The 12,839-nt window shown below is 35.8% G+C and overlaps 3 protein-coding genes across 4 annotated transcripts; 2 read left to right on the plus strand and 1 right to left on the minus strand.

The window, feature by feature from the left end:
- Positions 1-195: 195 nt before the first annotated feature.
- LOC118057060 (large ribosomal RNA subunit accumulation protein YCED homolog 2, chloroplastic) lies at positions 196-3,407 on the plus strand. Of its 2 annotated transcripts, XM_073408977.1 has the most exons (8): positions 196-611; positions 708-1,715; positions 2,045-2,224; positions 2,472-2,561; positions 2,729-2,815; positions 2,898-2,978; positions 3,093-3,138; positions 3,227-3,407. In XM_073408977.1, the coding sequence occupies exons 2-8, from the start codon at positions 1,572-1,574 to the stop codon at positions 3,301-3,303; spliced, it is 705 nt and encodes a 234-aa protein (XP_073265078.1). In that variant the 5' UTR covers positions 196-611; positions 708-1,571; the 3' UTR covers positions 3,304-3,407. The 2 variants fall into 2 exon arrangements, with proteins under 2 accessions (XP_073265078.1, XP_034925407.1); XM_035069516.2 differs by lacking the exon at positions 196-611 and having other exon boundaries at positions 633-1,715.
- Positions 3,408-5,620: 2,213 nt separating this feature from the next.
- Positions 5,621-6,533, plus strand: LOC118057062 (SKP1-like protein 14). The gene has a single exon (XM_035069518.2). The coding sequence runs from the start codon at positions 5,794-5,796 to the stop codon at positions 6,346-6,348; it is 555 nt and encodes a 184-aa protein (XP_034925409.1). The 5' UTR covers positions 5,621-5,793; the 3' UTR covers positions 6,349-6,533.
- A 1,212-nt stretch (positions 6,534-7,745) lies between these two features.
- LOC118057061 (nuclear transcription factor Y subunit C-2) lies at positions 7,746-11,248 on the minus strand. The gene is made up of 2 exons (XM_035069517.2): positions 11,092-11,248; positions 7,746-8,880 (listed from the first exon to the last, which is right to left on the minus strand). The coding sequence occupies exon 2, from the start codon at positions 8,824-8,826 to the stop codon at positions 8,020-8,022; it is 807 nt and encodes a 268-aa protein (XP_034925408.1). The 5' UTR covers positions 8,827-8,880; positions 11,092-11,248; the 3' UTR covers positions 7,746-8,019.
- Positions 11,249-12,839: the final 1,591 nt, after the last annotated feature.

Below are 12,839 nucleotides of genomic sequence, written 5' to 3' on the forward strand. Positions count from 1 at the left end.
TTGTCATATTTTAACTGATAGCAAGTGGTATCTAATACAGATTGGCGTCATGGCAAGTGTTTCTTTAAGGGAAAATGTGAAGTAGGCCATTTTCTTTTGCTTAGGCAGGACAAGCCATCTGCTTACATCACCAACTACAGCTTCCTTCTGCATGTGGAGTTATTTCTCTGGAAAATAAGTGCTTCATGGTCTTATTTCACTCTTGATCAGTCCTTCTCATTGTCAAGAACTCATATTTTATAAACTCAATTTTTTCTGCTAATTTTTAGTTATTTTTGCTCCAAGTTAATTTCTTGGAAAATGTAGTGGTGAAGGGTGATTTACTAGAACTAGGCTTTGTTTTGTAGGTGAGTGATTATGCCTGGGCAGTAGGGATCAGTGGGTGCATGCAGATTATACTAAGCACCCAACTTGCTTTCTCTTGTCAAGGGCTTATCCTTCAATAATTTGTTTCTATTTTGCTGTCATGCTTTCCTCTAACTAGCCAAGTAGCTGGCGGTGAGTTGGTGTTTTCTGATACTTTTCTTCTACGGAGACAGAAAAGCAATTAATTTGTATGGATGGGATGATCTCTGCAACCTAGTACATTTCTGTTACTTAAAATCTCCGAGGTGATTCATCCATCTCACAAGTAGTGCTTTCAACTCATGTGCTGAATCTCGAATGGCAGTGCCTGAACCTGCTGTTTTTTGTTTTCTCATCTGCAGCATTTATTGAGGTTCATTACAATTACAAGGAGGCTGTCAATTGGCTTCATTATTTATATTTTCCTTCTGGGATGTAGCATGCTGATCATTGTTCTTAGGTGGGATATGCAGGAAACAGCATGTAAATCCATACCATTATCAGACCTTTTGTTCGGTTATCCTCTCTGGTATTTTCCCTTGTGTGTTACTCCTCTGTGAGCTGAAAAACTGGAATTAGAATCCGTTGGAACCGGCGGCCGCCAGTAATTGCTTGTCTGTTGGCCATTTTAGTTCTTAATTTTTCTAGCTACAAGCTGGTTACCATTGCAGCATTACAGGTTTATTTGCTATTTCCATGTTTCGTGTAAACCATTATCAGAATTGCCGTTTATCCTTGACCTGCTTTTCTTGGTCTCCAGGCCGTTGCCCTTGACCCGGGCACCGGTATCGGTTCCATCCACCCCCAACGTTCCGTAGACAATTGTAGTGTTACTGCTTTCATGTTTCATCACAGCAAAGATTGAATCAGAAAATGAAGACGAAAAAATCAAACTTAATGACCAGAATTGGCCTCGGTGAATCCATTATCATTATCAAAACCGCCCATTAGACCAATGGAGCTAATTCTAGACTGGATTAGCATCAGGCGTTGATGAAAAAGAATAACAACAGATCTAGCAAAAATTCACACTAGAATTTTTTACGAGGAATATCCACTCAGCCAAGAAGAAAAAGCACCGTGGACCCATCACAAACATCCTTCTTTGCTGTCTAATTGCCAACCAATTACGCAGATAAGGTTGTTGTGGTTATATCATATACTCTATACTCCCAACACAAATGTGCTAGTGTATTAAGAGGTGGAGACAGGGAGGGAGAGTGAGGATGTCAGAAGCTCGCCATTTGGTATCTGCTCAAAGCTTCAAAGAATTTACAACCATCTATCCATCGAATACAAGAAGATCACAAAGGTTGACGTTTCAGAGATCCAAAATCATAGCAGCTTCAAAAAGAAATGACTTCCCGCCGGTACCGTGAAAGACTACCCCCTTGCATCACTTTAATTATAGTCAATCTTCTTCTGAAAATAACTTGTTTCATGCTTACTATCGCCTTATCCCTTGTCTTTCTTATCTTTATCTGGGGATTAATCAATTGACATGCATGCTTGTAGTAATTGGACTCTAGTTTATTTATTTATTTATATTTTCCTCTTCGATTCTTGGATAAAAATCACAAAACTTGTACTTGAACCCCATATACCACGGGACTTGCAAACTGTATGAATCCGTTTTGTTATTGTCACTGGTTCAGCAATGAAAATGACTTAATGATTTTGTTGTTGAGCCAAATGGCAGATAAGCAAGAAAAATTCCAGGGCTCCCCGCCGTTTGGTTACAATATCAACCGCAGATGGGAGATGGCAAGGGAAATGGACTTCTGACTACCTACTGTCTCTTCAAGACCTCAAGTTAGAAGACTTGATCGAAGATGAACAAAAAGATGCTGTGGTTTCTGTTAATCTCTCCGTTCAAAAGGTCATTCCATCAAATCCATTCCCTTTCATTTTCTCTTAACCATGCATGCTGACCTGAAGTTGAAATGCAAGTCATAACAAGTTTAGGATCATTTGGCAGCAAGAAAGTATATCAAAATGACAGAAACACCTCAATTGGTTGTATGATGCAATTTAAGTCTCCATCAGCAAAAACAAAAAAAGAAAAGAAAAAAGAGACAAGGACAATGTAGATTGCATCTAATAGTTTTCCTTCTATTTTTAACCAGCATGCCGGTTTTGGTTTCTCAGTGGATGGAAGGATCATCACATCTTTCACAAGAAAATGCAGCAACTGCTTTTCCCCATACTGTAGAAAGGTCTGTCATTTTAAAGAACTATGTTGTAGTAATTCGTTAATATTGAATTGGTCTTCAAGAATTACTTACTATTCAAGTTGTAAAATATTTAGCTGTTTCTTACTCATTATTGAATCGGTTATAGAATGTAATGCGAGTGGACCTTTTTTTTCTTATTTTCTTGCCAGATTGATACAACCTTCAATGTTTGGGTTCTTCCATCAAGAGCCAATCGTGAAGTTCATCTGCCTGACATTGGTGGCGACGACCCATCATTAAGTCTCTTAAGACTCTCTCCTCCCCACGCCCCTCGTCCCTTCTCTCTCAGACATGTAATTAACACAATTGATCGTGCAGGTTATATACGTGAAGCCTGGATATGAAGCTGATCTTGACTCGTTGATACAAGACACACTAAGGCTTACCACCTCAGTCAAAGTATGAACAATACACTTGCTTCAAAACAAAGGGATTTATGAGATGAAAAATGATTAAAAAACAACTAATCCTGATTAAAAGTCCTCTCCTACTCACCAAGTTTATATCCTGCAGGATACTTGCTCAGAATCGTGCGAGAAATCCAAACCCAAATTGATACGTGAGTGTTCTTGATGAACTTTTGCCAATACAGTAACAGGCTGACTGTAGGTTGAGTTGCTGAAGCAATTTTCTGTTTTGATTCTCAGATATAGGTGGACAGAAATCAGCTTCTATTGATAAGAGGTGGTCTATACTCTTGGAGCTGAAGAAGGAAAATTTGTGAGAAATATACACCTTTATGTTGTGAACGAGCATTGAATGTGTTGTGCCATGTACTTATAGCTCGGAATGTAATGGGAGGATGGATCTATTCATTGTCTTTGTTCATTGCTGGTATTGAGTTGCTTGTCTCCTGATAGAAAATTGTAGATTAACTATGAACCATTGCTGCTGAAACACAGATTACTTCTACGGAGATTTACTTGGTATATCATGAAAGTTCACCAACTGAGACCTGTCACTAGTGTCTCGTTTTGTGAGATGAAATCAAAGGGAAGTATTATCATCTGTTGTTTTCTGATTTATAATGGAGTCATGGAGTCGGGGAAAGGGCTCGAAACAAGATCATCTGTTCCCTCTGTGGTTAGTTCTTGTGACCTTGAATGAGTTGAGTTTTTTTATTCTTGAACAAATGCTAAAACAACGGACCTCTATGTGGTTGTGTTGCGTTTCAGTAACAAGGTTCCTTTTTCTTTTGCCCCTGGAATTTACTCGGCTATTGATATATGAAGAGCAAGGCTCAGACAGTATCGAGGCTCATTCTGTTCTTCCAATAACAGATAAAATAAAGAATTTCAGAGCTTCTCAGTTGCACTGGAATCTTTATATAAAGATAGAACGACTGAAAACTCTATTCGTGATTCAGAAACCTCACATCATGCGAGACATAATTCTTCCAGGCTAGGATACAACCGACGTTACAGGCACATATATGGCACCAATCGACGAGCAACCTCTTTTCTGCCTCTTCCTTCCAGAAGTCGAACAAAACTACGATAAGATCTCTCCTTCCCCATCCACCCAAGAAAAAAAAGAACAAAGAACTCGGGATGTCTGATCCCTTCACCTGAAAATATCCACCATTCGAGGTCATCCCGAGACCAAACTACAAATCCCGACCCCAAAAGATATAATTCAAACATCTCCTATAAGAAAGTTCCCAGGTAGTGATACCAGCAAGAAGACATGAACTTGACTGCGTATATTATAGATGACGGGAGGGAGAGATGGAGAAACTAATGCCGCAACATACCTTCTCACCAAGTTTGAAGGGTGGCAGACCTTTGCAAGGGCATGTGCTGCAGAGAAAAGCATCTGCTTGTCATTGAAACAAATTCAGAGAAGAGGAGAAACCCAGTAAATCACTCCGATGAACTTTAAAGCGCGATGACACAGGAGTGAAAACCCAAAAGCACACAAAGCCAAAATGCATTTTTCGGTTAGAAATAAACACAGGGATAAACCGCCGCTGTTGGTTTCAAAATTTGAAAGAAGATATGATAACATAGAAAGTTTTCGCTAAACCTTAAACGATTTTAAATTGTTTAAGAAAGTTCTTTAACTCTTGAAAAATATTTAAAATTATCATTTCCGCTTAGTGTTTCGAAAATCCAACTCTTCATCATTCCCACCATTTCTTATCTGCACTCCACATGTTAAGTGTCCATCTTTCTTAAAAACAAAAACAAAAACAAAGAGTATGCCTGTGTTTGAATTTTTTTTTTTTAATTTTTTTTAATTAATATTTTTTTAGTGTTTTTAAATTATTTTACATGTATAGATTTTAAAAATAATTTTTTTAAAAATTAAAAAAATATTATTTTAATATATTTCTAAATAAAAATATTTTAAAAAATAAAAATTATATTTCTAAACAAGTTCGACACATCATTTGCTTTTAATTTTTAGTTTTTTAAAAAAAAAAGATGGAAAACATGATTTTTTTGTTTTATTTTTATTTTTTTATTTTTGGATTTTTTTTACAAATTTTTTATTTAACGCATGATTGCATAAAAAATCCAAAAACTTCCTATGTATTTTGCATTTTTTTTTAATATATTCGCTGCATAATAATGAAAACATTATTTTAAAAATTGTGCTTTTATGATTCTTATAATTTTTTGCTGCAACAAATAAATATTTAAATAAATAAATTGCCAAAAAAAACTCGCATTAATAGAATAAAGAAGTTTCAAATGGAGAGATGCCTTTCTATCCTTAATTTTATCTAGTCTTTTGAATATCTATCCTAATCACTCTCAGTTTTTATTAAAGGCAGTAAAATGCTAAAAAAACAGTATTTTTTTGCTGAGAAAAATAGATTAGTAAGGAGAACATAAGGATTATACCAGAGAATTATCATATTTTGTAGAATTTAAATTATTAATTTTCTTATAAAAATTTATTGAAATATAATTAGATAAAAAAAGATTTGAATAAGAGGGAATTTAATGAGAAAAAAAAGGGAATTAAATGTGATGGTGTCCAACTGAAACCAGCATTTAACGTTTTATTTCCGTTACCTTAAGAATCCAACACCAGCAAGAAGGAGTTCATGAGGCCAATTCTGTCACTTTACACACTCTTAAACCCTTATAAATGGCTCTCTACCCTTAGCAGACAAACGCACGCGAAGAAAGATACCTTCTAGGCTTTTGTTATTTTTCATCTGCCTTGTTGTTGTGTGTTTTCTGATTCTCTTCCTCGATCAACAATGTCTTCCTCGACCGATAGTCCCACCCTGACGACCGAGACCACCCAGCTTTCACCCCAACCAGACACTGAAACAGCCCAACCCACCAAGAAAATCACCCTCAAGAGCTCTGATAACCAGATCTTTGAATTAGAAGAAGCTGTGGCCATGGAATTTGCGACTGTGAAATCTTTCTTTGAAGACTCACCGTCATCGACCGACACAGTGCCACTCCCTAATGTGACGGCCAAGCCATTGTCCCAAGTTATTGAGTTCTGCAAGGAGCAAATAAAGTTTAAAGCAAACCCAGATGAAGCACAGAAGAAAAAGTACCATTCGGAGTTTCTTAAAGAAAAGAGTGACAGGGATCTGGTAGATATGATTCCGGTGGCTAACTATTTGGAGATTAAAGATTTGCTTGATGTGCTTAACCAGGCTGTTGCTGATAGGATTGAGAACAAGAGTGTTGAATATGTGAGAGGCTTCTTTGGGATTGACAACGATTTTACTGCTGAAGAAGAGGCTGCGCTTCGTCAAGAACATGCTTGGGCTTATGAAGGTGTTGATGAGGACTAATCAATCGGAGTTTGCTTCTTTATCAAAAAAGATAAAATATTTAGACTTGTTTGAACAATTTCATTTTCATTAGGGTTTTTGGTTTTATTTGTATATGCAGGGTTTTAGAGAAAAATAAGCATGGAACGGATATGTGTGATATTGGTGCTTTTAATGGAATGGATTAGGATTTTGTTTTTGATTAACGGTGTTTTTCGTATATGGGTTTTCATTTTGATACTTTTGGCTATGACCTTGTTGAGCCCTTTTTTCTTTTTTCTTTGTCAATGGGACTAGATGAATGATGGAATAATGGTTTCCAACCTCTTAGTTTCTATGGTTGATCAGAACTCCAATCGGGCTTGATGTTAATTTTATTTTTTAGGTTTTTGCCTGTGTAGATTGTTTAGGGGAAAAATTGTTGGAATTTCATAAAAAGGAATATATATAAAATAGCAGTAGTTTTTAAATGTGATATTGATAATCGGGTTATAGATTGCTGAGTAGCTTGTTAATGAATCGGATTATAGTTCGTTGCCCTTTTCTTCTGGTTCTTATGTTTGCTTTGTGTGCAAGTTCTTGAATTGATGAAGAAGGGTCTTCTCTTGGCACACCAATCGATTGAATTAAGGTTTTGTTTTATAGCTGTTTTCACCTCATCAATCCTTTTTCTGTCCCCTCGTTTTGATACAGTGTTTATACTGAATGCAAATAGGATTTGGATGCACAAAGTTTTGTAACTGTTCAGTGTTAATTGTCAACCCAATGGGATTAGAGTTTGTAACTGCTAAATTTACATTTGTTTTTTCTGGTAAACTTGCTTAGTGGCCACGCACAAGTCTTCTCAAGGAAAACTAATCCTCGAGAAGTTTTGCTGAAAATGATGACCTTTTCCTCCTGTCAAGTTGATGTTGTAGAGATATGAAAAGGAGCAGGGCCAGAGATTATTGTTGATTGAAGGAAAATGACGTACTAGGTTTTTTTCCTTCTGATTCTGTATTATCTGGGCCTGGTCAAATTTATGGAACAGGCTGGTTATGCAAGGTGTCATGTGCTTGAGCAGTTAAGTTCTGTTGTCTGGGTTTTGCTATCACAGCAGTCAGCACCATCCTCGGCAGAAAAGGGACTAAAACTCACTTGATTGCGTAGAAGTAGTGTCAGTTTTGTGGCAATCTGACTGCAACTGGTTGAAGTAAACTCACTCTTGCCTTCTACGCAGCCGAGAATCACATTGAAGCTTCCAATTGAAGGAAGAATGGAACGCCTGGTTTTGGTGCGTGTATAAACAAAATTACGTTCTTTCTATATCGCTGAAAATCTAAACTCCCGATAGCTGCCAACCAAAACGAAGCAAAGGTTTATGATAATGGATTACCATGAAGTTTGCGATTTATAACTAACGATCTTTTAGGCAAACAACAAATAAAAGGTCACTTTACTTCTAATACTCATTTATCAACATCCTTCTCTTTAAGCATAAACCACCAAAGATGCTAAGATCCATACAATCATCAGGATTTTTCGAGTGTGCAAGCAAGCATATAAACGATCACATATTGATTATCATAAACAACTCAGTTTGGTATCACAAAGACGACCAGTGCTGAGCTTAATCCCTTCACTACAGATTAAAGACACTACTTGACAATCAGACGGCAGTTACACTCCTGCCACATTTCCTGGATGTTCTGATCAGGTGTCCCTTTGCCGTTGTTGAGGTTGTTGTGGTTGAGGTTGTGGCCATGGCATGAATGCCATTGGAGGTCGTGGCTGCTGGGCTCCATAGGTAGCTGCTTGATCAACTGGATTTCCCATGATCATCCCTGGAGGTCCCACATGATGTTGAGGAACATAATAGTATGGAAGATCAGCTGGAGGGCCAACAATAGGAATAGTTGTTTTAGTGACCCCAAGACCCTCCTCTTTCAACTCATCTCTTGGAATAATATCAACCAAGAAATCAAAAACATCAGTCCTGGAAATTGCAGCTGCGATATCATTCTTTTGTAGTGTCCTCCTTTTGTTCTCTTCTGTGTGGATCCAAGAGCGCAGAGTGAGCTCCAAGATGAACATTTCACATGCTTTGGCAAAAATAACTGGCGCCTCTGCTGAAATCATTCGTACATCTTCATCAGCTTTCATTATCTTCTTAATCCGAGCAAGAGGAAGGCTATGGTTCTTGAAGTCAGTTGTTTGTTCAATTTCTTGCATTTGGTTAGTCCAGAACATCTGAAGCTGCTGTTGGTGGTGGAAATGTTGGGCTTGCTGGTAGGTAAGCTGGTGGGGTGAATTAGAGAAGGTGGCTGGAGGCTGAGTTTGGGAGGGAATGGCTATTGAAGGAGTCCCAGAAGCCACCATTGGAGCAGTTTGGTAGGGAGTAGAAGCATAGGCCACCTGACCTGCACTAGCTGCTACTCCCATTACTGCTTCTTGTTGCTGCTGCTGCTGCTGCTGCTGCTGCTGGGACTGTTGCTGTTGAGTTTGTTCTGATTGGTCCATGGTTGCTTGTACAGTTTCTTTTGCCCCTCTTTCTAGGTATCTCTCGTCAGAATACTATAAAGGCAAAACGAAAAAGAATACATACTCAGGACTAATCACAAACTCAGAAATGTTGATGAGAAGCCAAAAAATGTCAGAAAAGGTTAGACTTCTAAAACATAATTCCTGCAATCAGACAGCCCGCCAACAGAATCTGAAGCCCATTTGAAATATTTCAAAATGTCTAATTTTTTACACAAATGAAGGAAAAACAGAAGTGATTAGATTAATAACATCCCTAAGAGTCAATCTCATAATCGGTGAAATAAGTAAATCTTAATAATGACAAATTTCATATTCAAATTGGGTCTCCTCATACTTCCAACAGGAATATGATACCACATTAATAATTGATCATACAGGTTCTCTCTCCTTGCACAGAAATTGGCGACTCACAGTTAATGATTCTATGGCACAACAACCTGACGTAGACGAATTATTTGGATTCCCTATCCATCATTTGTCTTCTGATGGTGCACGCATCCATCCATTCTTGCCACTGAACATATCTGGTTATGCTTTTGCACCACAGATTTGTGTGCATGTGTATGTGGGCAATAAGACTATAAGCAAGTCATTAGTCCTTTGCTTGTTTCACTATTCTATATCTAGTATACTGCTAAATAGTTGGGCTAATGAGTACACATGATATAGAACCTTCTCCTAAGGGTGGTTAGTAGCATTACAAACCCAGTTCCAATCCTTAATTAACTAAATCATCAATCCAATTACCTACAAGTGTCCAGGAATCAACATTCATCTTAAACTTCAATACATGTATGAGAGTAGCACCTCACTTTGGCATACATGAGCATACAGTTTGTTGGTGTACCCTCCAAGTTTAATTGTAACAGCATAACCATTTTATTTCTAGCTTCACTGCTGTGAGATATATAAATCATCCAGAAAAGTTTACTCATGATAAGACACCTTTACTTAAAATTAGGCTTTCTTAATAAAAGCAATGAATGGCTTCCTCTATTATCATAAATATAAATGTTTTGATGCCAGGTCTCTCTGCGTGATATAATTTCAAATCCTATCACTTTTGCACTACCTTAAAGAATGTTGAGCTTTGTATTGTCATGTTTACTTCATTAGATTTCAAGACAAGTACACCCCCAGAATTTTACCTTGGATTATGCATCTATAGATGGAAAAAATTCAACAACATATGCACTTTTTGCTGCCCTCTCAATTTTGGGGTTCATCCAAATCCTTACCCCCTAGTAAATCATTATCTAGGGTGAGCTATTCCCTTGTACTGACGATATATGTAGACACAGTATATCAAAGGCCATCACCCAGCTACTATTCCATGAAAAAAATGAGATCCTAGTGAGGAAATTTAGTCTCACCCTTCAGCATTTTTTCATGAAGTGACTGCTCTAAGAAATTGAACCATAACATTCTTATGGTTGCAAATTCATGACTTCTATCATTGCAGCAAACAATGCCCCCCTAAAGATGCATATAACCAAACAACAAAATAAATCATGATAAAACCAAAAATAATGCATGCCATCAAACAAAATACATTTTGTACAAGTCTCGCAATACAGAGAAACTGAAACTTGAAAATTCTGAATATCTAAATATATAAAAGGAATAAATTGCAACTCCGATCAAGACAGACATAACTTCAATGACCTCTGATTCGGTTAAATCAACAATTTTACTTTCTCTTAAAACACCTCAAGCCTCATTCATACATCATAAGTTGGGAAATTAACACAAGCACGACACATGCATGGACTGAACCAAACACATAAACATATCAGAACAAATCCGAAGAAGGAAGAATTCCAGAAAATCAACAACCACCAAACACATCAACCTCATTCATCAAAGAATCTCAACCAACACACTTGCTTAAGATTCACTAGACAAATCACAAATATCCCTTCAATTTTCACCACTAAACCATCAACAATCAAGGAATACTCACCACTTACTTGGAACTAAAAAAAAAAAAACAACTCATGCATGTCATACTGTTAATTGTTTGACAGCATAGAACGTGAAAGAAAATGCAATAAAAGACGGAAACTTTACGTTCTGTTGGAAATACAAAACATACTAAAAATCGAAACTTTCCTTTCAAATTTCTCAACTTTACTCACCAACCAAGCAGAAACTTAGATACAGCACAAACTTATGCCAGAAAAATCAGTAATTCAAGATAAATAAAAAGAAACCATTAATTAAATCTTAACAAGAACATACCCATCAAATCTTTTAGCTGAATCTTCTTTGAGAGATCAAAAACCTATGAGAGGGGTTTTTTTAGAGAGAGAAAGGGAGTGAAGTTAAAAAGGAGGGAGCTTTTGAAAGTGTAGAGAGAGAGACTTCTAGGAGTCTGAATGTTGAGCCACGTGTTCGTCAATGAGAGTTCTGACTATCACAGAGGGCTTTTTAAGATCACACGTGGCTGAATATTAGTGAGTGTTTCATAAGTGAGAGGTGCTCAAGTGAATTACTGTGACGTTTGAGAAACAGACAGCGCACGTTGTCATGGTATTTTCGTAATAATAAGAAATTGTGAGGGTGTTCAGGGAACTTGCCGGTGTAACATCACGCGGAGAGCGCGTGCCAATTAGTGGTGGAAGCCTGAAAGGGAAGAAGATGATCGACTAGCCTAATAATGTCTCTTCACGTGGTAAAAAGGAGGATTCACTTAATATCCGTAATATTGGTTATTTAGTTAATATCAAAAGCAAATTAATTAATCTAAATAAAAATCAACCTAAAATTTATAAAAATTCATTGACTAAAAAACGAGACTCAAGATTTAATAAAAAAAAAAAAGATGAGATAAATAATGTCTCAAGAAAAATAAATAAAAAATAAAATAAAAATAAATTACTGTTGACATATCAAAGTTCTGTTTTTTCATACTTAGTACCATTAGAAAAATATTGAAAAAAATATTTTTAACTATATATTGAAAAATTACCAAATAAGATTGCAAATTAACCCTAAATCAACCCCGAATAAAACCCTAATCAAATTATAATCTCGTTTGATAGTCTTTAATGTATGATTAGAATCATCTTATCGATTTTTTTTCTAATAATACTGAATGTGTCAAAAATGGAACTCCAATATATCTCCAGTGACTTATTATTTCATTCTCTCTACTCCCATATCAACTCATCTTCTTTTTCTTTCTTGACCATTGAATCTTGAATCTCATCTACTGGTTATTGAATATTCATAAAATCTTATATTAACTTTTGTACATGTTAATTAATTTGAATGAGACATAGATTTTAAAATAACTGTTATTTAAATAGTGATTATGAACATGTATTTTATTTTCCTAATATTTTTCTAACATGTATTATTCTTTTAAAACTTTTTATTAAGATGTGTTAGAATGGTAAAAAACCCAAAAAGAAGTAAAATGGATAATCTACTTGGAAGCTCATTAAGGTCAAATTCCACCTTATGTAACCTTATCAAATATCCAACAACTTATTTGGAAATATACTATTATAAGTGGATACTAGATAAATGATTTGCACTATGTAATGAGCTGAATAAAAAAATTATAAAAAAGATATTCACATATTGCTAGAGTGGTTTTTTTTTTTTTTTAATTCATAACTTGGATCATAAATCCAAATATACCCAATTAGTTGGTTTCACTAAATCATATGATTATAAAAGGACAATAATAGTAAATTAATAGAATTAAAAAATAATCATAATGACCTGTGCTAAAAAACAAAAAAATAATGTAAACAAAATCTAAAAGTATAATGGAATAAAATAAATAAATAAATGTATATATATTAAATTATCTAAAATGAAGTTTTATTGATTAAAACTTTGAGACAAGACAATTTGTATTCCTTCTTAAGAATTATGTTTTTGGGCATGGATTAGGAATGAGCAATGAGTGAATTGTGAAAAAAATTGAAGAAAAAAAATATACTTCTCTTTGAACGGGTATTTTGGGCAAATTAATG

Source organism: Populus alba, chromosome 5, assembly GCF_005239225.2.
Source record: "Populus alba chromosome 5, ASM523922v2, whole genome shotgun sequence".
Taxonomy (NCBI): domain Eukaryota; kingdom Viridiplantae; phylum Streptophyta; class Magnoliopsida; order Malpighiales; family Salicaceae; genus Populus; species Populus alba.